This window comes from Nematocida parisii (genome assembly GCF_000250985.1).
Source record: "Nematocida parisii ERTm1 unplaced genomic scaffold supercont1.2, whole genome shotgun sequence".
In the NCBI taxonomy this organism is placed as follows: domain Eukaryota; kingdom Fungi; phylum Microsporidia; genus Nematocida; species Nematocida parisii.
The window spans coordinates 426,350-447,283 of NW_013524647.1; the positions used below are offsets into that span (position 1 = coordinate 426,350).

General features: G+C 34.2%; 13 protein-coding genes across 13 annotated transcripts; 6 read left to right on the plus strand and 7 right to left on the minus strand.

Moving 5' to 3' along the window:
- Nucleotides 1–9: 9 nt before the first annotated feature.
- NEPG_00969 (atypical/RIO/RIO2 protein kinase) lies at nt 10–795 on the plus strand (the record flags this gene model as incomplete). Its single annotated transcript, XM_013203344.1, has 1 exon — nt 10–795. One exon carries the CDS (start codon nt 10–12, stop codon nt 793–795), a length of 786 nt encoding a protein of 261 aa, XP_013058798.1.
- A 120-nt stretch (nt 796–915) lies between these two features.
- NEPG_00970 (uncharacterized protein) lies at nt 916–2,663 on the minus strand (the record flags this gene model as incomplete). The annotated part of the gene is made up of 1 exon (XM_013203345.1): nt 916–2,663. The coding sequence occupies one exon, from the start codon at nt 2,661–2,663 to the stop codon at nt 954–956; it is 1,710 nt and encodes a 569-aa protein (XP_013058799.1). The 3' UTR covers nt 916–953.
- A 59-nt stretch (nt 2,664–2,722) lies between these two features.
- NEPG_00971 (uncharacterized protein) lies at nt 2,723–3,555 on the plus strand (the record flags this gene model as incomplete). The annotated part of the gene is made up of 1 exon (XM_013203346.1): nt 2,723–3,555. The coding sequence occupies one exon, from the start codon at nt 2,723–2,725 to the stop codon at nt 3,542–3,544; it is 822 nt and encodes a 273-aa protein (XP_013058800.1). The 3' UTR covers nt 3,545–3,555.
- Nucleotides 3,556–3,903: 348 nt separating this feature from the next.
- NEPG_00972 (uncharacterized protein) lies at nt 3,904–4,638 on the minus strand (the record flags this gene model as incomplete). The annotated part of the gene is made up of 1 exon (XM_013203347.1): nt 3,904–4,638. The coding sequence occupies one exon, from the start codon at nt 4,636–4,638 to the stop codon at nt 3,904–3,906; it is 735 nt and encodes a 244-aa protein (XP_013058801.1).
- Nucleotides 4,639–4,667: 29 nt separating this feature from the next.
- On the plus strand, nt 4,668–5,088 carry NEPG_00973 (uncharacterized protein; the record flags this gene model as incomplete). The annotated part of the gene is made up of 1 exon (XM_013203348.1): nt 4,668–5,088. The coding sequence occupies one exon, from the start codon at nt 4,668–4,670 to the stop codon at nt 5,028–5,030; it is 363 nt and encodes a 120-aa protein (XP_013058802.1). The 3' UTR covers nt 5,031–5,088.
- Nucleotides 5,089–6,867: 1,779 nt separating this feature from the next.
- Nucleotides 6,868–9,976, plus strand: NEPG_00975 (uncharacterized protein; the record flags this gene model as incomplete). Its single annotated transcript, XM_013203349.1, has 1 exon — nt 6,868–9,976. One exon carries the CDS (start codon nt 6,868–6,870, stop codon nt 9,919–9,921), a length of 3,054 nt encoding a protein of 1,017 aa, XP_013058803.1. The 3' UTR covers nt 9,922–9,976.
- A 98-nt stretch (nt 9,977–10,074) lies between these two features.
- Nucleotides 10,075–13,023, minus strand: NEPG_00976 (phospholipid-translocating ATPase; the record flags this gene model as incomplete). Its single annotated transcript, XM_013203350.1, has 1 exon — nt 10,075–13,023. One exon carries the CDS (start codon nt 13,021–13,023, stop codon nt 10,105–10,107), a length of 2,919 nt encoding a protein of 972 aa, XP_013058804.1. The 3' UTR covers nt 10,075–10,104.
- Nucleotides 13,024–13,127: 104 nt separating this feature from the next.
- Nucleotides 13,128–14,099, plus strand: NEPG_00977 (uncharacterized protein; the record flags this gene model as incomplete). The annotated part of the gene is made up of 1 exon (XM_013203351.1): nt 13,128–14,099. The coding sequence occupies one exon, from the start codon at nt 13,128–13,130 to the stop codon at nt 14,094–14,096; it is 969 nt and encodes a 322-aa protein (XP_013058805.1). The 3' UTR covers nt 14,097–14,099.
- Nucleotides 14,100–14,686: 587 nt separating this feature from the next.
- Nucleotides 14,687–16,144, plus strand: NEPG_00978 (uncharacterized protein; the record flags this gene model as incomplete). Its single annotated transcript, XM_013203352.1, has 1 exon — nt 14,687–16,144. The coding sequence occupies one exon, from the start codon at nt 14,687–14,689 to the stop codon at nt 16,142–16,144; it is 1,458 nt and encodes a 485-aa protein (XP_013058806.1).
- Nucleotides 16,145–16,622: 478 nt separating this feature from the next.
- NEPG_00979 (uncharacterized protein) lies at nt 16,623–18,453 on the minus strand (the record flags this gene model as incomplete). The annotated part of the gene is made up of 1 exon (XM_013203353.1): nt 16,623–18,453. The coding sequence occupies one exon, from the start codon at nt 18,451–18,453 to the stop codon at nt 16,648–16,650; it is 1,806 nt and encodes a 601-aa protein (XP_013058807.1). The 3' UTR covers nt 16,623–16,647.
- Nucleotides 18,454–18,584: 131 nt separating this feature from the next.
- NEPG_00980 (uncharacterized protein) lies at nt 18,585–19,529 on the minus strand. Its single transcript, XM_013203354.1, has one exon. The coding sequence runs from the start codon at nt 19,522–19,524 to the stop codon at nt 18,613–18,615; it is 912 nt and encodes a 303-aa protein (XP_013058808.1). The 5' UTR covers nt 19,525–19,529; the 3' UTR covers nt 18,585–18,612.
- On the minus strand, nt 19,529–20,116 carry NEPG_00981 (uncharacterized protein; the record flags this gene model as incomplete). Its single annotated transcript, XM_013203355.1, has 1 exon — nt 19,529–20,116. The coding sequence occupies one exon, from the start codon at nt 20,114–20,116 to the stop codon at nt 19,541–19,543; it is 576 nt and encodes a 191-aa protein (XP_013058809.1). The 3' UTR covers nt 19,529–19,540.
- Nucleotides 20,117–20,577: 461 nt separating this feature from the next.
- NEPG_00982 (uncharacterized protein) lies at nt 20,578–20,904 on the minus strand (the record flags this gene model as incomplete). Its single annotated transcript, XM_013203356.1, has 1 exon — nt 20,578–20,904. The coding sequence occupies one exon, from the start codon at nt 20,902–20,904 to the stop codon at nt 20,578–20,580; it is 327 nt and encodes a 108-aa protein (XP_013058810.1).
- Between the last annotated feature and the right edge of the window lie 30 nt (nt 20,905–20,934).

Sequence of the window (20,934 nt, forward strand, 5' to 3'; positions counted from 1 at the left end):
AGAGTGCTAATGGCAGTGGAAATGGGCAGTAAAAATCACGAGTCAGTGCCGGTTGATTTAATTAGCAAGATATCCAATGTGAATTGTGATATGGCCGGGATTATATCAGATCTTGTAAGGCAGACATTTCTGAAGAGTATTCCCAGTATAGAGACTGGATATGAAGGGTATGCCCTGACGTATAATGGGTATGATAATTTAGCACTGTATGCTCTGCAGAGAGAGGGTGTAATAGAGGGGATTGCGAATAAGATCGGTGTAGGGAAAGAGTCTGACTTATTCCTGGGCGTATCACCAGAGAAGAAGCTTTTATGTGTAAAGATTCATAAGCTAGGGAGGGTTTGTTTCAAGGCAGTAAAGAACACGAGAGATTACCACCAGAAGAGAAAGCACACTTCCTGGATGTATTTATCCAGATTATCAGCGCAGAAGGAGTACGAGTACATGACAGAGTTATACAGTAAAAGACTTCCCATGCCTCGGCCGTATGCCCAGAACAGGCACATTATTGTAATGGAGTATTTAGAGGGGTACACTGCAATGTCCAAACTCCAGAGATCGTCTAAAATTATTCCTGCAGCACTTAAACCCACTCTTTATACGATAATTGACAGATTATATGAGATTGGATATGTACACGGAGACTTCAATGAGTTTAATATCATGGTACGAGATGATTTTAAACGAGTAAAGATAATAGACTTCCCACAAATGGTAAAAATAACGGATAAAAAAGCAGATGACTACTTAAAAAGAGATAAAGATGCGATTGAAACATACTTTAAGCATTTCTAACATACTCATCATCCCGTATAAAGGAGCTGTGTCCCATATTAACCACTAAACATTACGATTTTTATAATTGGACTGGTCCGTGAACAAATAAATTTGAGAGATTTATTATGAAGAGAATTAACCGTTATAATGAAGGGTTAAGTAGAAATAAAGATAATTTACGGTTTCTTGTAGTATTTGTTAGAATATTCCTTTTTTGGTATAAAATTATTCCTGGCTGGTTTCTTTTCTTCTTCCTTTTCAGTCTTTTTTTTCTTGAAATCTTCTTTTTTCATTATTTCTTTTTCTGTATTTTCATTTTTTATTGATTCGCTTGGTTTCTTCCACAGGGCTTCACTGACTTGTCCAGTGACTGTCCATGCCTCACCAAGCTCTCTAAGCTGTTTAGCCACTCCCGGGGTAACAACAAATTCAGTCCTCTTGGCAGTGACAGGATCAAACATATTCGCAGCTGGGTTAAGTCTTCTTCCTGGCTGCCGTGGTGGTGTGCTTGATTTCTGCGTGTCTTCTGGTTTTACTTTCTTAACAAAAGGTTTTTTCTCTTCTTTCTTTTCTTTATCAGGTGCCTGCCCTGGGGAAGGGGCAGAATCGGCTTTGTTCTTGTTTCGCATACTGGAGAATACCATGTCACTTAAATCCACACCTGCCTGTGCTATAATTGCACGGGGCACAGGTTTGGTTTTATCCTGTTTCTTTGGTGATGTACTTTTCATGTGTGGTGTAGAGATTATATTCCTCTGTATATTATTCTGCTTAGTCTCAGGTATACCAGATACTTCAGCAGATTCAGTACTCTTTGGGTCAGTCTGAGATACGTCCTTGGTCATATCCTTTACCTCCTTAGTTATTTCATTTACTTCCACAGCAGGTTCATTAATTGGTTCTTTAGTCTCCTCCTTTATGGGTTCATTGACAGTTTCTTTAAATTCCTTAACGGGTACTTCCTTATTCTCTCTTCTTGGGTCTTTTTTTGAGAATGCTGATCCATACTTCTCATCCTCTGGTTTATTGCTGATTCGGCCCCTTTCCTCTTCTATGTGTGGGTTTGATGAAGATGGCTTGTCAATCTTCCTGGCAATGCATTCTGCTTCATGTGCATACTTCTTGTACTCCTTTGAGTTCTTATCTAATACTGTTGTGTACATAGACTCATCAAACGTGGCTTTCATCCCGAATAATTTCTCATTGGCTTCAAACTGATTCCACACTCTCTTACCATGCCCCGCCTTATGAATACTTTCATTTACAGGCGTATCCTTAGAACTATAAAATGGCTGAAACTCCTTCACTCGCCCTTCTTGCCCCTCTTTCTTCTTGCTTATCTCATCATCAACCTGAAATGTCCTCTCTAATTCTTCACTGTCAATTACCTCCCCTACAGGCACATTCAGTTTCAGATACTCCCGTATTAAGACTTTCTTTATAGTAATATCGTACGGAATGGATCCATCTGAGAAGAACACGAAATTATCTAAAACCAGCACGTCTTTAGTCTCCCTCTGTAATTCACCGTACCCAGTAGTCCCCGTCCTCATCGTAACTATAACTATATTATTCTTAACACTCTTCTCTTTCTGTAGTGACTGTATCATTGGCTCTATACTTACGATATTATCTACCTTATGCGTATATTCGTATACTACTGTACTGTCACTCTCTGTGTACTCACTGAACCTTATCTCCCTCTCATTGAAGTCAACCACCCTCCCAGTGCCATTCTCACTATTATGCAGGGTTACTTTATAAAAGTCTCCCTTCTTTATATCACATGGTATTCTGAGCACCCTTTCTGGTTTTATCTTATCCTTCCTCTTCTTATCACAATCAAAAGTCTTTTTAGCCTTAGAATCCTCCTTTTGTGTGTTCATTCGTATAGTAAACAGACTAAAAATGAAACAATTTAAGAATTTATAAATATTTTATTAGAATGTTCTTATTACCGGGCGAGAGAATATTAAAACATGACATAATAAAAGCATCATTAGGTATAAAGTCAGAGGAAGCAACAAGAAATAGTACACAATATATTAAAAGTAATAGTAGTACATTAAATAGTACACATAGTACAATAAATAATACATTAAATAGTACACAATATATTAAAAGTAATACGCATAGTACAATAAGTAATAGTAGTAGTACATTAAATAGTACACATAGTACATTAAGTAATAGTAGTAGTACATTAAATAGTACACATAGTACAATAAGTAATAGTAGTAGTACATTAAATAGTACACATAGTACAATAAGTAATAATGTACATGTATCATGTGCTGTAGGTGAGTTATTATCCTTAGACATAGGGAAGTACTGGGTTAATTATAAGCAGTTCAGGTACCTGCCCTTATTGGATGATATTGTATTAGGAGTAGTCAAAGGGAAGGGTAAGGATACTTATAAGGTGGATATAGGGGGTCCTTCTTATGCCATTATAAACTACTTGGACTTCCCTTCAGCCACAAAAAGGAATCGTGTTACGCTCTGCACGGGTGACGTACTGCTTGGTCAAGTAGTTGAGGATTCTTTACACTGTGAGTCAGTTATATCCTGCCGTACTGAAGCTATCCCTGGCATGGGCGTACTGAAGAATGGAGTACTTTTAAAGGTAGGGATACTTCAGAGCCGGAAGTATTTATTACACCCACCTGATATTCGCAGTTCTGTGTGCATATTCAGCATGAACGGGTATGCGTGGGTGTCACCACCCACTCAGGAGAGTATTAAAGAAGTACTTTCTCTTATATAACAGGACTAAATATATATATACTTATAAGTAATAATAAATTATTATACAATATGTATAAAGTAACAGCAACAATTCATTAATTATTAGAGTATGCGTAACAATAAATAGAGTATAAAATATTTATACAGAATTATTTACACATTGTGTATTATGTGTACTATTTATTAGTGTGTTATGTGTATAAAGTATTAATTAACACACTATGTGTACTATTTATTAGTGTACATTATGTATGGTATTTTATGTGTAATGTGTATAAAGTATTAATTAACACACTATGTGTACTATTTATTAGTGTGTGAGTATAACTATTTATGTATTGTGTATAAAGTACTATAATATTGTATAAGTAAATAAGTTTATTTGCTGTGACTGTACGCCTTTACTGGCTTAGCAGTCTTTACTTTCCTCATCTGCTCAAGTTCTTCCTGTGAGAAAATAGTCACATTGCTTGGGTGCTGCACAGGAGTACCCACCTTCCCAGTTGGATCATATTTCAGTGTAATACCCACTTTTATTCCAAGGATACCCTGCTTTAAGAGTATACTGGACATTCCCTTCTTGACGTAATCCTTGGTTGAATTACCAGAGTGCTTTAAGATACCCTCAGATACTTTATAACTCCTGGCTCTTTGCCCCTTTAATTTCCCTGAGATAATCACTTCAGCACCAGATGCACCTCCCTCCATTATGGTTCTAATGGCACCAGAGACTACCCTTCTAACAGGAAGACCTGCTCCTAATTTCTCCTTGATTAAATCAGCCTGTATCTGTGCATTAAGTGCTCTGTTCTTTACTTGCTCTATGAATATAGAGACAGATCCTTCTTCTAGTCTAAATCTCATCTGTATTAATGATATAAGCTGCTTAATCCTTAACTTATTATCCTCTAGCATACCAGATGGCTTGCCCAGCTTAAGTGTTATTTCAATTGGACTAGTATACGGCTTGTAATCCATTCCAGCATATCCATCATTCTCCATAAATTTAGAGAACATTTCATTTAATTCCGTATATATTAATCCCTGATTAACAATTGCTAAATCATCTGCCATTGCTTCATACCGTTTTTCTCTTCTTTCTATTTGAGTCATCTGGGGGTAGAAAATAAAATAAAATAAAAATGGAGCAGCTGAAGGAAATACTGAAAAATAAAAAGAATCCATTAAAGAGGGCAGAATCACTGAATATAATATTAGAGAGTGAAGAGTGTGAAGGGATATCACTTGTACCAAGCACAGCAAATTTTCAGATACCGGAAGTATTTCTATCCACTAAGATATTACCAGAGTGTGAGACGTACTTCATACAAGAAAGAAGCAGGATAAGTCCAGTGCAAGTTGAAGAGTGGAATAATCGTGTAGACAGTGTGATTGATGAACTATCAGTTGAATTTACCATATCTAATCCTGTACACACAAAGCACATACCAAGTGACCATGAAGTCATTGAAGCAGTAAAGGAAGTACTTGGGTATACAGAATAACCCAGCATATAGCAAGAGAAGGAATAAGAGAAGGAATAAAATAAATAAAGTATAAAAAGTAAATTATATAATATTAGTAGTGTATGGGTATACTAGTAGTACTAGTAGTATATGAGTATAGTATGGGTATATGAGTGTATATTAGTACTAGTAGTATATGCAGTATATGTATATGTATATGTATAGTATGAGTATAATGGTATATAGTATAGTATGAGTATGTGTACGGGTATACGCATATGTATAGTAGTATATGAGTATAATAGTATATATGAGCATATATGAGTGTATGGGTATAGTAGTATAATAGTACTAATAGTATATGTATAGTAGTATATATAGTAGTGATGTATATATAAGTGGTATGTGTATATAGTATAATAGTACAGTAGTATATGTATTAGTATATATGTGTACTGGTATAAGCATATGTATAGTATGAGTGTATATATATGTGTACTAGTATATATATGTACTGGTATAAGCATATGTATATATTAGTACTGTATGAGTATAGTATATGTATACTACTAATAATGGTATATGTATAGTACTAATAAGTATACTGTATATGTATATACTGTTGTATGTATATGTACTGTATAGTATATGTACTGGTGTATTACTTTATATGCAATGTATTATAAATAATAAGATAATTTTAAACATAACTTTATTTATATGCTTATGTTATAATGTACTGTTATAGTACTTTATATACAATGTGTAATATGTTTTAAATTTTTACTTTTTAGGGTTTGGATTGGCTGCTGGCTTCTCTTCTGGTTTTTTTTCTTCCTTTTTAGGGCAGTTAGGATCAGTGCAGTTAGGATTTGTGCAATTAGGTCCTTCACATTTCTTACCAGCACATTTTGGATCGGTGCAGTTAGGATCTGAGCAATTTGGCTTCTCTTCTGGTTTTACACCATCTTGTGGCTGTCCCTCCTTTCCTGGTGCAGGTGGCTGTCCCTCCTTTCCTGGTGCTGGTGGTTTTCCTTCCTTTCCTGGTGCTGGTGGCTGTCCTTCTTTGCCTGGTGCAGGTGGTTGCCCTTCTTTGCCTGGTGCTGGTGCAGGTGGTTGTCCCTCCTTGCCTGGAGCATTCTTTTTATTTGGGTCTTGTTTACCTGCCATTCCTTTCTTGTCTGCTTCTTTTGGGTTTGCTTTTACTATGCTGAATATAGATAGGACTACTGCTAATATTAATACTGTTGTTGTGAATCTCATTATACTTCTATAATTCATTCTCTTATTTATACTTGAATTAATCAATTATGTACCAATAGGGTAAGTCATTATTTTTGATTTTTTATGTGACCAATAAAAATAACTAAAAATTTTGATTTTTTATTCTTTTCATAACTGACCAATTAAAAATATTTACATATTTAGTATACTATCAGTACGTATTGTAAGTTACTGGTTTATTAAGTACTGTACTAACTCCTTATACGTCATAACCCGATATAACCCTAATTATTGGGTGTGTATTTAATTTTGTATATTAATTATTATACATATGTAAAATATTTTAATATAAAATGCATTGTATAACAGAATATTATAAAGAAATGGATGAGAAGGGAGAATCTGTCCTTAAAAGACTATGTATACTATTTATAGCAATTTATTGGTTGTTGTAGAATCGGGTTATATCGGGTTATATAATTTTAATAAATATTTGAAATTCAGAGTATTTTCTGTGTAGATTTTAGGTTATACTCAAGGATAAGCAAGCCATTAAGAAGTTAAGCATGCGAGTATATTAGAATTCTTTATAATTGCATGCAGATAACCCGACATAACCCGAAATAAAAAGACTAAAATGTTTTTAAAGTCCATGCAGAATCTTATAAACAAGCTGACTGGACTATTCGGGGTGACTGAGAAGGAGTCAGAAGCAATGATCAGGAAAGCATTAAAATCAACCACACCAGAAGAAGATTTACTGGATTTAGTGGGAGAATCTTCGATAGAGGATATAGTGACGGTCTTAGCAGAGGGCAAGAAGAAGGAGAAGACATTCACAGTGACACACCAAGTCCTGAGCGTAGATGAGAAGTTAGATAAGATATTCGCACCAAAGCTTAAAAGAGTCAGTACAGAATATTATGACGAGTACATCATGGAGTCACCTGCGCCGAGTACTTCTGTTGAAAGGGTTTCTGTGCAGGAGGTCTCTGAGCGGTACAGGAAAGTGTTCAGTTCGGGTTATAAAGAGTTTAATCAAGTACAGTCTTCTGTGTTTGATAGTGTATACAGGACAAAAGAGAACGTACTCGTATGTGCACCTACAGGTGCTGGTAAGACCGATATAGCACTACTTTCAATAGTAAAGCAGTTAGAGGGTCGAAGCCATTCGGATAAAAGCAAGATAATATACATTGCACCTATGAAAGCACTTGCGTCGGAAATAACTAATAAGTTTAGGCATAGATTGCCTGTATTTGTGAGTGAGTATACGGGGGATATGGAACTAACAAAGGAAGAATTAGAGAAAAGTACGGTTTTAGTGTGTACTCCAGAGAAGTACGACGTATCCACCAGGAAGATATCTTCATTTCTGTTATCACACACATCACTGATTATTCTGGATGAGATCCATATTCTGAATGACAGCAGAGGACCGACTATTGAAGCGATTGTGAGCAGACTAAAACTAGCCTCAGAGAAGTGTCAGAAACAGATTCGTATGGTTGGGATATCTGCAACACTTCCCAATCCAAAGGATATAGGAGACTTTCTTATGGTGAATAAAAAGCACATGCACGTATTCGGGCCAGGAGACAGACCGGTTCCAATTACGTACTCTGTGATAGGAACAAGGAAAACTGTTGATGTAAGTGCTAATAACATGACAAAAAGACTGGATACAAGAGAGAAAATGATTTATGTACTGAAGGAAAGGGTTAATAAGGTACTTAATGAGCACCATCAAGTGATTGTATTTGTACACACTCGTGGGAACACTCTTGCACTTGCTAATATACTCTCTGAGGATATAGAACCAGATGAGATCAAAGCAGAAGAAGCAGAAAGTGCAGGGATTACAGGGGAAATGAAAGATGTTTATTCAAAGGGAATGTTTATACACAATGCAGGCCTTCCCAGGAGCATAAGAGAATTCGCAGAGGAGAAATTCAGACAGAAAAAAGTGAAAGTCCTTGTAAGTACATCTACACTTGCCTGGGGAGTAAATCTGCCTGCAAGAGCTGTGATCATATTCGGTACTGAAATATACGTGGTAGAAAAGGGTGGGTACATAAACATAGACATCTTAAATATTCAGCAAATGTTCGGCAGAGCAGGAAGACCGCAGTACGACACAGTCGCAGAAGGTGTACTAATCACAGACCATAAATCTCTATCAACGTACGTTAGGATGTTACGTGTAGAGGACCCAATTGAAAGTGATTTATTAAAAACCCTCCCAGAAAAGCTTTCAACAGAAATCTACTTAAGGAATATAAAAGACCGATCAGATGCAGTCAAATGGTTTAAAACCACGTTCCTATTTATTCGTATGAACAGAGTACCAGAGAAGTATGGAATCATACCATCACAGATATCTGGTCTTATTTCTGATTATATACTGCTGTCATTTGACAGATTAAAAGAACTAAAGCTGATCAGAGAGTGTGACTCCAGTAAAATCATTCTAACAACAGATTTAGGAAGAATAATTAGTCATTATTTCCTATCAGAATCAACACTCACTGAATGGGATAATCTCTCAAATGAAAAATCCGTTATAACGTACTTATCAAAATCTGATGAGTACAAAAATATTCTAATCAGGAGTGAAGACAGGAAAGGCCTCGGTATAAGAAATGACCAAGAAGAGCTGACAGTAGAAAAAAAAATAGAAATTTTAATTTCTAAGCACATTCAGAATAGAAAATTAAAAGGGCATTCTCTTGTTATAGACCAAAAGTATATTTTAGAGAACATTGAAAGAATATTAGGGGGCCTATCAGAATATTTTTTATATTTACGGGATTATAAAAATGCGTATAATACGCTTTATATGAGAAGGCAGTTAATGAAAGGGGTTAAAACAGAGATAATGGATGTAGATATAATAAGCAATAAGCACAGTTTATTATTGAGTAGGCCTGTATCTGGGTATATTATAATAAGGAGTCACAAGGAGTTAATAAAAATAGTGAAGATAGAGCAGGAGAGGGACTGTTATATGACGCATAACATAAGGAGAGTATCGAATATAACAAAAATATCAAGTAAGGAGGTATTTACTGGAAGGTTAGAGATAATTCCTGTTAGGGAGTATTCTACTGATGAATTATGGCTAGTAGACAGTGCACTTTCTTATATTTCTGGGTACAGGATAGAGTATGAGGATAATGAAGATTCTGAGCAATTTGAGAGTCCACGGTCATTTGACAGGAAAATTCAGTTTAAGAGAACTGACAGTGTGATAATAGAAGAAGTACCAAATGTGAACCGAAAGGAGTTTTATGCTTTAGTCAGGATTCTTATATACGAAAGAATCAAAGAAATCCGCCAGAGAAAGAATGATAAGATAATAATTATAGTAAAGGACCAGGAGGAAGAAGAGAACTATCTTACAGAGTATCAGAGACTATCATTTATTGATAATGTATCGTTTGAGAAGGACAGACTTTGTTTTTCTTCTACTAATGGGATATACAGGATTAGTAATACAATGAATGATTCATGGACTATTGGGATATGCTCAGTTGACAGACTACGACAAGTAATTGGGAAGTATGGGAACAGTCTTTATATATTCAACGGGTTTACTAAAAAGCACCGGATATATTCTGAATCTATCCTAAGAATGATTAACACAAACGTATTAATATACGAAAAGCCAAATGTATCAGATTATATCAAGCAGAGGTATTTATAATTAAAAATAGAATTATAGGATGCCTTAAGACAATCTGTTATTTCCTTAAAAGTACTATAAAAATAAAAGGTTACAATTTATATTTCTAAAATAAGTAATAATTATTAAAAATTATCATAAAAATAACTGAAATTTCCTAAAATATGTTTGTATTATCAATAAATAACAGTATTTTTATACTAATCAGTAACTGTAAGTTGCCTGAATTTTTCTATAACTAGGAGGATTCATCCAAATTCTCCAGGCGTACTGTACTATAGCAGGAAGAATTGCAATAATATTCACAAGTAGAATCTGCAGTAAGAACTTCTTCCACTCACTTGGTATTTGTATTTCATCGGATAACACCTTAAAGCTAAGGAAGTACAAGAGGATAGAAATACTCTGTGCAATGATCATTAAATTATGAACTTTACTCACGCACAGGAACACCATTAATAACTCATTCAGTACTAAACACGAGAATGTGATACTTACCAACTGAATTAATGCACTTTCAAATAAAAACAGTGTAAGTATCATAATTACCACTCCCTGGTAGTACCCCATGAACATCCACGTACTGAATGTACTATTATTAAGAACACTTCCATTTGATATGTCAGAGTATAACTCTGGGAACTTTCTTGACACTTTCTTAGACATATCCTTAGACAGAACAATACTGAACACAGGCAAGAATGTATAAAATGTAACGTATCCAATTGAAATTTTACCTTGGTATATGGATATAGGACAGAAATTGAAAAGTGATGAAAATATTCCCTGTGCTATTCCAAGAGTAGTTCCCCTGTGGATTATGAACTGTGCCAGCTTTGCAGTGTTCTTATACGAATTCCTTCCGTGCCACAGGATTAAGTCAACAATCGCTTTGAATTCATTCACACTTACATCTGCTGCGAGTGATGCCTGCCTGCCTTCTTTTCCAACAATTCCAATACCAACATTTGCCTGCTGAATCATACTCACATCATTCCCCCCATCTCCTATGCAGCACACTCGCTTTTTTGTTATTCTTGAAACCTCCTTTGCAATTTCTGCTTTCTGTGTGGGAGAGCATCTGCAGCACGCAACGGCCGCTAGCATAGAAACAGCAGTAATAAATTCTGTTTTGTACATATCCATGAGAATTTGAAGACTTCCTCCGTCTATCACTAAACAGTCCTTTTCTCTTTCTATTCTTTTAATTGCTAAATCAGCATCCTGCCGTGTTTTTATGTCTGTTATGGTAAGGATCTGGCTGCATCTGGAGAATAATCTAGATGAAACTGCGATGCACCTAGCTGTTTCCACTTTGTCTCCTGTAAGCATCCATATTTTTATTCCTGCATTTCTGAGTGTTTCTAGTGAGACTCTTACGTCATCTTGTAATTTGTCCTCTACACCCGTCACACCAAGTAAATCCAAGCCATCTTCGGATATCGTATGAGTCTGTGCTAATTCTTTAACTTCTTCTTCAGAAACTAACCTCCTTCCGAATACCATTGTTCTAAGTCCTTCCTTTGCCATTGACTGTGCTTCTTCTTCCATCCAGTCCTTTCCTATGATGAGTTTCTTCATAACACTGTCTGCTCCCTTCATGTATAAGTACACTTTGTCTTCACTCTTTATAACAACTCCCATGCACTTCCTTTCACTTGTGAATCGGATTGTGTGAAGTAGCTCGTACCTTTTTTTTGAATCTGCAGTTTTTATTTCAACCCAGCCCGGCCCTCTTCCCCACAGAGTTATTCCCACTTTTTCAGCCCATCTTACCATAGCCATCTCATCTGGACTGGATGAAATATATCCTATCTTATTGTTTTCTGCATACGGTATTACATTGTTACACAGACACATTGCAATTAATAGCTCACATGCAGTAAGATCCGCTGGTGATTTCGGGTTAGTGATCATTTCGTATATTTCCTGAATAAAATCCGGAGTGTAGCATAAATCACCCGTGTGCATTTTCTTAATTTCCATTTCATTCGTGGTGAGTGTTCCTGTCTTATCCGTCAGTAAATAAGATATCCTCCCAAGCTCTTCTGGAATATTACTGTTACGCACAACAATTGGTGTATCTGAATGAGCTTCCATCCCTCTTGCGTATACCACTCTGGCCCAGTCAATGTTCACCCTAAGACTTATTGGAATGACCGTTGAAAAAATGATCAAAAACCGAACGAGTGTAATGTACCACATAGAATACGTACCTCGCAGCACAGTAAACAAAATCGCAAATGAGAATGACATAGAACACAGTATTTTCGTATAAAAATTCAATTCTTTATCGATTAGTCCTGATTTGTTCCTTGCCTTTGTTGTGTTCATAACTGCACGTGTGTCCTTCCCCGTATACACAACCACACAGAGTGATGTGCCACTTGCTATCACCATGTTCATCCATAGCATATTATCTTCATGCACTTTATGCTGTGTATCACCAACTAATAATTCGCCATTGAATGAGTATATGTCCTTACTTGGTGGCTCAGCAATAACCTCAAAATAACTCTTGGCAACTTTGTCAAACCCATCCATCTGCTGGAATACGCTGTGACTCATTTTAATTTTCCAATCTGTCTCCCCATCCAGCTGATCTGTTCGCACAAAAATAGACCCGTTCACTTCCTCGGTCTTTAGTAGAATCGCATCAGCAGGGACTCTTTCATCTTTAGTTACAATTATAAGATCACCAACTGCCAATTCTGAGGCAGGCACTCTAATGGCACCGCCCACTGTATAGCGTGTGCACTGCTTATCATTAGCCTCCTTATCCCTTTTATACCTCTTGTAGTCATCTGTGCCCTCTTTAATGTACACAAACACCTGAACAAGTGCCCATGGAAATATTGAAGTGAGGGGGTGTGACACACGCACAGGTGGAAATAATTGCAGAATTATAACCAGCATAAAGAATATGTTAAGAAAGTGCTTTAATTGCTGTGCAAATACCAATGGAATGAACGTAAATAATGAATATTTTTGGTTACAAATTATATTCTTAGAATATTTCTCATCTGCACTTCTAATATTATTATGTGCACGTTCAATATTTCTATTTACAAAGAAATGTCTTTCTTCTATTTCTGTTTTTTTCCTTTCTTTCTGTATGTTCATGCGCAATGACAGAATATTTGTAAAATAAACAAGAATAAACATTTGTGTTAGAATTAACCAATTGATGGTTTTATACTTAAATAACCTGAAGGATTCTGTGTCACATGCAAATAGAGAAGAAGCCAGAAGAATGGACGGACGCAATGAGTGTAGATCAATTAGAAGACTTATCTACGTGTATTCATAAAGAAGAAATACTTAAAGGCCTTGAAGAGGAATTCAGAAGGGGACTAAATGAAGTAAGAAAAGCAAACAAGACTAAAAACACGGTAAGTAAAGAGGATAGAATATATAAGGACATATACGTATTAAAGAAAGGCCGCTCTGCCTGGGAAGATATCAGAAGTAATTCGATTAATAATACTCCTATTATTACATTTGGTCCAATTTTATATCCACCCGAGAACAGGAAGGCTGCGTATAAAATCAACCTTAAAGAGCCAATTGTATTCTTCAACGTATCAAATGGTCATCTTCTATCTGTGAGTGAGAGGGGAACCATTAAAATTTTCGGCATTTCTCAGAACTGTTTCTTAGAAAAATCCTGGGAAATACCAAACCATTTATTCGGATTTCTAGTCAGAACCAATGCAATACCTCTCTGTGTGGCTGATACACTAAGCAGGGTTTTAATACAATTATACTGCAAGAAGATAAAGGATATGGAAAAAGTATTTGAAGAGTTATTATGTTTCTCTAAGGCAGTTCTAGTGAAGAAAGCCTTCTTCTTTAATGGATATTTATGCTTAGTCTCATCATTTGGTGAAATGCAAATATTTGATGAAACATTAAGAGAGATCCCCATAGGAAAGAATTTAAAACCAATTATTCGGTCTATATTAAGAGAACCCTCAGAGAAAAAAGAGCATGTTAATGCAATGGTATCTGGTGAGAAAGTAATAAATCTTAAAATGATCACAATGAAAGTATCAAAAAAGAAGGTTAAGATGATTTACTCTAAGAAGAGTATTTATGAAGAAATTACTTTCACAAAAAATGAGCAAGTAGTGTACACCGATAATATTTTGTTTTTAAAGGAGAAGAGCAGTATACATGCAATTATTCTGGAATAGCCCAAAATAAAAATATAAAATATTCCTAAAATACATTTTTATTAAGAATAAATATTATTTATGTCTTATAATAAATGAAATATTCCATGCACTTAAAAGGTCTACCAGATACTTTGAGTTAATATAGTGTATTTTCAAGTAATATTACTCTAAATATGCAATAACACTGCACAGTCTCTTTCATTTGAAAATGTATAATCTAAAGAATATCCAGAATTAAACCAAATGTGTTCTTGTTTAAGTATAGGCAGTAAAAATCCATATTGCACCAACTAATCCATTCTAGTATTATAAAAGCACGTATTCAGTAAGCTATACTTTATAAACAATGGCTTATTAACAGTATAATAAAAATATATTCTTATTATATGTTTATATTTATTTGTATACTCTTAAATATCCATTAAATGTGCTCTATACGGCATAATTAAGCTGAATATAACCAGAAATTACTAAAAATTCATATTTTATTTTATTTTTTTATAGCCCGAATATTTATTTTTAATAAATATTGCATAAATCACATTTATTTAACAACTGTAAAAGGTAATTTCGGGTATTTATATTAAAATTTATTTTAAATTAAAATAATGAATAAGATAATAAGAAGCGCACTAAGCTGCAGTAACATTCCCAGAACTGATTCTGATACTTCACTGGCAACTGAACCAAAATGCACAGTTGGGGATTTAGACAATAATCCACAGCATATATTTGCAGATGAAGTACATCTGTATATTCTACCAAGAGTATTTGAAAACATGCATCAGGACAATGGACTTAACAAGCTTGAAATAGGAATGGAAATTGATGAAGAAGCAATTTCTAATGAAATAGACGGATACTTTGGCCAATTTAATGGTCGCATGATAAAACTATCCGAGAGTGAATTATCATCTGTATTACAGAAAATACTGCTTAGGAATGTGAAGTATATAGTAAATGGCTCAAGTAATGCAATGCATAATAATTTAATAAAAGAAATAGCATCAGTAATTGTGGATAATTCTGTATCCCGTTTTAATATCGTACAGACATGTATACTGGATATTAATAATAAGTGTGGAAAAAGCGAGGATGTTCAAACATACATAGACTTATCCAAGAAATTATTAATTAACCCGAATTTACTATCACAGATGGATCATACATTACTAAAAGTTAATAATTGGTATAATTATGTACTTTCACATAAGGATATTAATCAGCACTACTACCTTACATATGCAGCACAGCTAATAAATGAAAAACTATTTACTAGTTCTATGATGAGCAGTGCACTAGATGATATTAACAAAGTATTTGCAAATAATCTAAGTGTAACTACTCAACTGGCGGTAGCAGAGATTGACTTATTTGAGAGTAGGGCAGATGGCATGACTCATCTTGACTATGCACTTGCTTTATTAATGAAATACCGCTGGGAGATAGCTAATTATTATGAAGAAAATGGAATAAAAATGAAAGAGTTTGTTCTTTCAGAGTATGAAGAGCAATTATTGCGAAGGTTATACATAGACAGAAAGCTGGTATGCAAGGTGTTTAAATCTATAAGAGAAGTAACAAAAGACAGCGAAAAGTATGTTGACTGTGATTCAATTATATCAAACTCACTATTCAGGGATTCTAGTGTGCCTGAGATTAAAGATCCATCTTCATTTAAGTACAGAGATAAGTCAATCAATGCTCGCCTGGATAAGGCCTTAGAGAATCATGCCGATTCACCCTTTACAGCTAGAAATTACATTATGAATCGAGTAGACCTATATAAAAACCTTGTATCTGGGCACAAGAAGCAAGAGAATAGTATAAAAGGCATTCAAAAAGTTATTAATTCAGTTCTAAGTGTCTCTGGGAAAAAGGTAGTTGTTGGTTCATTTTTAGGAACAATTTTGTTTACTACTACTCGTTTTTGTTCGAAAATCCCTCTCCAAAATTGGTCTAAAAATAGCACTATAAATGGGGGTCCTCAGACTGGCAGTGGCATGGAACGTAGTAATAGTTTCGTCTATGAAAGCATGAAGGAGAATCCGTCTAGCCGCCATTAAACATATGGGATACACGCCATACGATTAATAAAAATTCGGGTTATATTATATTTTAGAATTATAAACCATACTCCTTGCACCTCAGATGTATCTAACTTTTCTTCAGAAGATGACCCACCTCTATTCTCGTGCCACTTATATCCACACTTATCTGACTAAATGTAATTGTTTCTTTATCCCAGATCTAATTTACTTTATGCCATACTTCATGCATTATTTATATTTATAACTGTGTTTGTGATAGTGTTTGTATTAAACAGATAGTTCTCCATTCGGAGTATATTCACTTTTCTATTACTACCTCTCCATTCTTTATTTATAATAAGTCATGAATAATTTACAGGAAATATGTATTTATTCACTTTTCTATTTATTATTAAAGTGTTCATTATTATTATTTGTAAGTGTACGGATTTATTTTAAGTATGAAAATATTAGAGAATACTGTATTTTTAGATAGTAATAATATGAAATGTATACTTTATTATGATATTAACAGCACTTTACTCGCCTGATATTCTTTGAAGAAGGGTTTCTATTGCACTGATACTGTGTGTGGTTATTGGCTGTATAAGTAATTCTTGTATTCTGCGCAGGATTGAAAGAGTACACGTCTCTTTACATGTGTTTATTAAGTGGTACAAAATATCTTCAACTTTCTTTGAGATCTTCCCTGGGTTGTATAAACTCTCTTCTGGCATGTCCTTAAAGCACCACAGTGCATGGACTATTTTTTCAAAGTAATAATATTCTATTTCTCCTGCTTTAGTAGAGAGAAGGAATGTGCTTGGACTCTTATTTTCTTTATAAAGCTTAAATACACCGCAAATGACCTTTCTAAGATTCCAGAACAGTTCAAACCCAGAGAGAATACTTTGAGAAATGCTTCCAAATATCACATTATACGGAAATACTTCTTTATATACTAAAGAAAGGCCATCCTCACCAATTATTACATCAACAAATTCTGTCACATTATGCCCAAAGCACCCGTCTAATATTTCATCAACTGCAGATGCATCCACTCCGTACTCCGACCCGTCTAAAAGATTAACTAGTCCATGTGCAAAATCACTTCTGAACAAAAAGAAAACATCTCTGATCATTTTCAAGTGCTCATACGCTTTGTAATCTAAGAATAAATGCGATTTAATCTTAAATTCTGCTTCTTTATGCAGGTGATCTATCCACTCAGAATCAAAAATGCCAGAATCCGGGATAGACCCAGAAAATTCTAAAGTACTGAAGGATTTGAGCATGGGAAGAATCCTTTTAGTCTTACCTATATACAGTATATTACGTGCAGTGTTTATAGAAAGAGACAAGGGAATATCCCTTTCTACAACAGAAAACACATTCCAAATATTTCGCTCTTCCTTATTCTCCTTTATAAAGGAATTATCACTGGAATACCCTTCCATCCACTTAATCACTTCATCTGAAAGTGGTTTTTTATACCTCTCTAAAATTTCATTGCTTATAGATTCCGTCCACGGTGACTCTCTCAGCTTTTCAATAAATTCAATTAAACTGCTATTTCTATTACCAATCTTTCTATTTACAATAAACCCATCGGCACCCGCCTTATTCTTATTAATAATACCACCAAGCATTCCACCTTCATCATACATTAAAACCTCCTGTGAAATATGTGCTAGTCTGTGCAGCCATTTCATTCTTTCATAATGCTTAACATAAAAGGAGAACATGCTGTCGACTTGCTTTGTGTAGATAGACTCTCTGTACGCATTTAAATGAGACTTTACCACCCAAAAGAATGACTGTGCTAATGGAGACACTTTGTTAAAGCACAGTTCTTCTAAGTATAAGTACACCTTCCCTGCACAGTATACAGTAAAGCACATATCAAACAATCCAACAGGAATTAAATTCTTAAGGCGTGACCCATTCCCATCTGCAATATCTTTAAACCAAGACATATATATCCCCACACTTGCATTTTTAATCACAGAAAACGCCATTTCTTCTGAATCTACTGTGGTATTGGACAGGATCAGTCCCATTTTCTTTATTTTAAGCATAAAATATACTGCTTTCCTTATTTCTACTGTACTATTGACTAATAATGCTTCTATTTTCCTGTGGTCCTGTTCATGTAGTAATACTTCAGAGAGTTCTTTTATTTCATGTGTTGATGGAATATTCAGTGATTGCTTTGTGTACGGCAGGAGATACCTCAGTAAATACTCTTTATTCTCCTTTGTCAAATTTAACCGTCTCTCTTTACTGTACGTTTCTATTATATCTGCCACCACCTCACGCACACTCCTTCCTGTTGTAATAAGCATAAAAAATATTGCAATACGCCCAGAATTTACATAATATTTATATTTTTATATTTTTCGGGTTACGTCGGGTTATAAAATATTTATAAATTTATAATTACTTCCAACTGAATTTCCAATAAAACCGTTATTAATTGTGCTTTTAATTTATTCTGATAAAATCTATTCCATATTCAACTGGAATTCAGGAATCTTCTCTTCTACCTTTCTTATTGCTTCTATGTCAGTTGATGCGACAGTCTCTCTGATCTTTTCAATTTTCAGTGAGTGTATCTTTATTGCCTTTACAATCCCTTCTGTCTTAGTGTTAATCCATGAATTGTTCTTATTAGGACCATTTCTTATCCTTTTCAATTCTACTGCAATATACGACGAGTACTCTGGGAATGATAAACTGCAAGAGTGCTGCTTTACACAGTCCGCAAGTATGTCTAATGAATGGTTCATCACATAGTCATTATAAACATTACTTACAACAGATTTCTCAGCTACTTTAATTGCAATCTCAGAAATCGCCTGTATCGGAACAGATGATGAAGATATTTTAGACATTTCATTCATCATGTACAGCGCATAATAAGCTATCGGAATAAAGTACCCACTTGATATCGATAATAAATAAAGCCTCCTGCATATTTTAATAACAAATGGATAGAATATCTGTGAAGTAATCGCAACATTCAATAATTCACCACACATTTCAATGGTTTTAGTTATTATTTCCTTGCTTAATTCAATATACTCCCTCTTGTTCTTAATTAACCCTGCTTTCAACCGGTTCTCTTGGTTTAATATTGAATAAATCAATAATTCTACTCTCTGCGCTATTACTTTCTTAATTACTCTGTCTCTCTCCTTCTTCCCCTCAGAATTATACTCCTCTACTAATTTTGTAATTTGCTCTGCCATTTCCATACAGTCTGCTTTAAGTACATCATGATTATTATGCCTACTTAATACTTCATCCTTTAAATCACTCCATTTACTCTCAGATATGTCCTTGGTACTCTCCTGTATATCAACAATCCTCTGAGATATTTCTGAAATACTCAACTGTCCAAGTAATGAACTCATTAAAATTTTTACATTTTCATTCTTTTGTACAAATATTACAAACCCATTTCTTCTTTGGTGTGCCCTTTATGCCGACACATGCACTGTGGTACCATTCAATAGGACACTCTGCATTATCACATACGATCATTTCTCCTTTACTGGGTCTCTTACACGTACAGCATAATATTTCTTCTTCTTTATTGTCTTCTTCTATTTTATAGTCTAATAGTGACAGAATCCCTTTTAGTTTCATTGTAATGGAACTCTTTGCTATTCCTTCTTTAAATTCAACTGAAGATGATTTCATTGCACTTTTTGCTGTGTTTAACTGATTTTGCAATGATTTAATTAAGGATAGTTTCTTCTTGTCCGTGTCTAATAGTTTTAGATACGATCTGTTAATTATCTGTAATTGTTTGTCTATTCTTTCTTTGTCTACTCCTTTACCAGAAGAGTCATCATTTAGTATTTTATTGATTATTTCTAATTCTAATTCTAATTCCTTCTTCTCTTCAGATATTAAATGGTCTAGTTCATTAACTCTTACTAATACTTTTTGTATTTCCATTGGGGTTTCTTCTAATATACTCAAATATTCTTGTACTAACATTATTTTTAAAAAGAAATTATTAGTATATGTATAATAAGTAATAACAATATAATACATAATATGTAATAAGTAATAACAATATAATACACAATATGTAATAAGTAGTATATAGTAGTATATGTGTAATAAGATATTAATTATAAAATGTGTCTATTACTGAATTAATTGTACAGTATAATAGAATTATTGTATGATGAGTGTAACACAGAATACAATTAAATATCCTCCTGACTATTCATCATGGGGTAAAATATTTTACACTATATATATAAAATAAAATATAAAGTACAGTGTATAATAAGTAGTATATAATACACTATAAGTAATAAGTAGTAAGAATATAATGTATATTGTGTAATAAGTAATAAGAATATAAAGTACAGTGTATAATAAGTAGTATATAATACACTATAAGTAATAAGTAATAAGAATATAATGTATAATGTGTAATAAGTATAGTATTAAAATAAAGCATTATATGTTGGAGGAGGCTGTTCATAATTATTCACTGCTTCTGTATAAGAAGGCAAGTCATTATCTTCGTATAAAGGAGGTGCAGACGGTATATTCGGACTACTGTGTATGGTGGGTTGTTCCATTCTATTATAAGTACTAGTTGGTCTGTCTACTACTGGATTTCTTCTTAAATATCTTATTCTATTAGGCTGTACTTCTTCATTTATTTCTGTTCTTCTTAATATTGTATCTAATACAAACTTTTTAATACTTGACCAGTCCATTATATAAGTACATGGGTTTATTAAAATATATCTTATACACAGAAACATGATTAATATCAAATAGGATTTGTTAGTTTA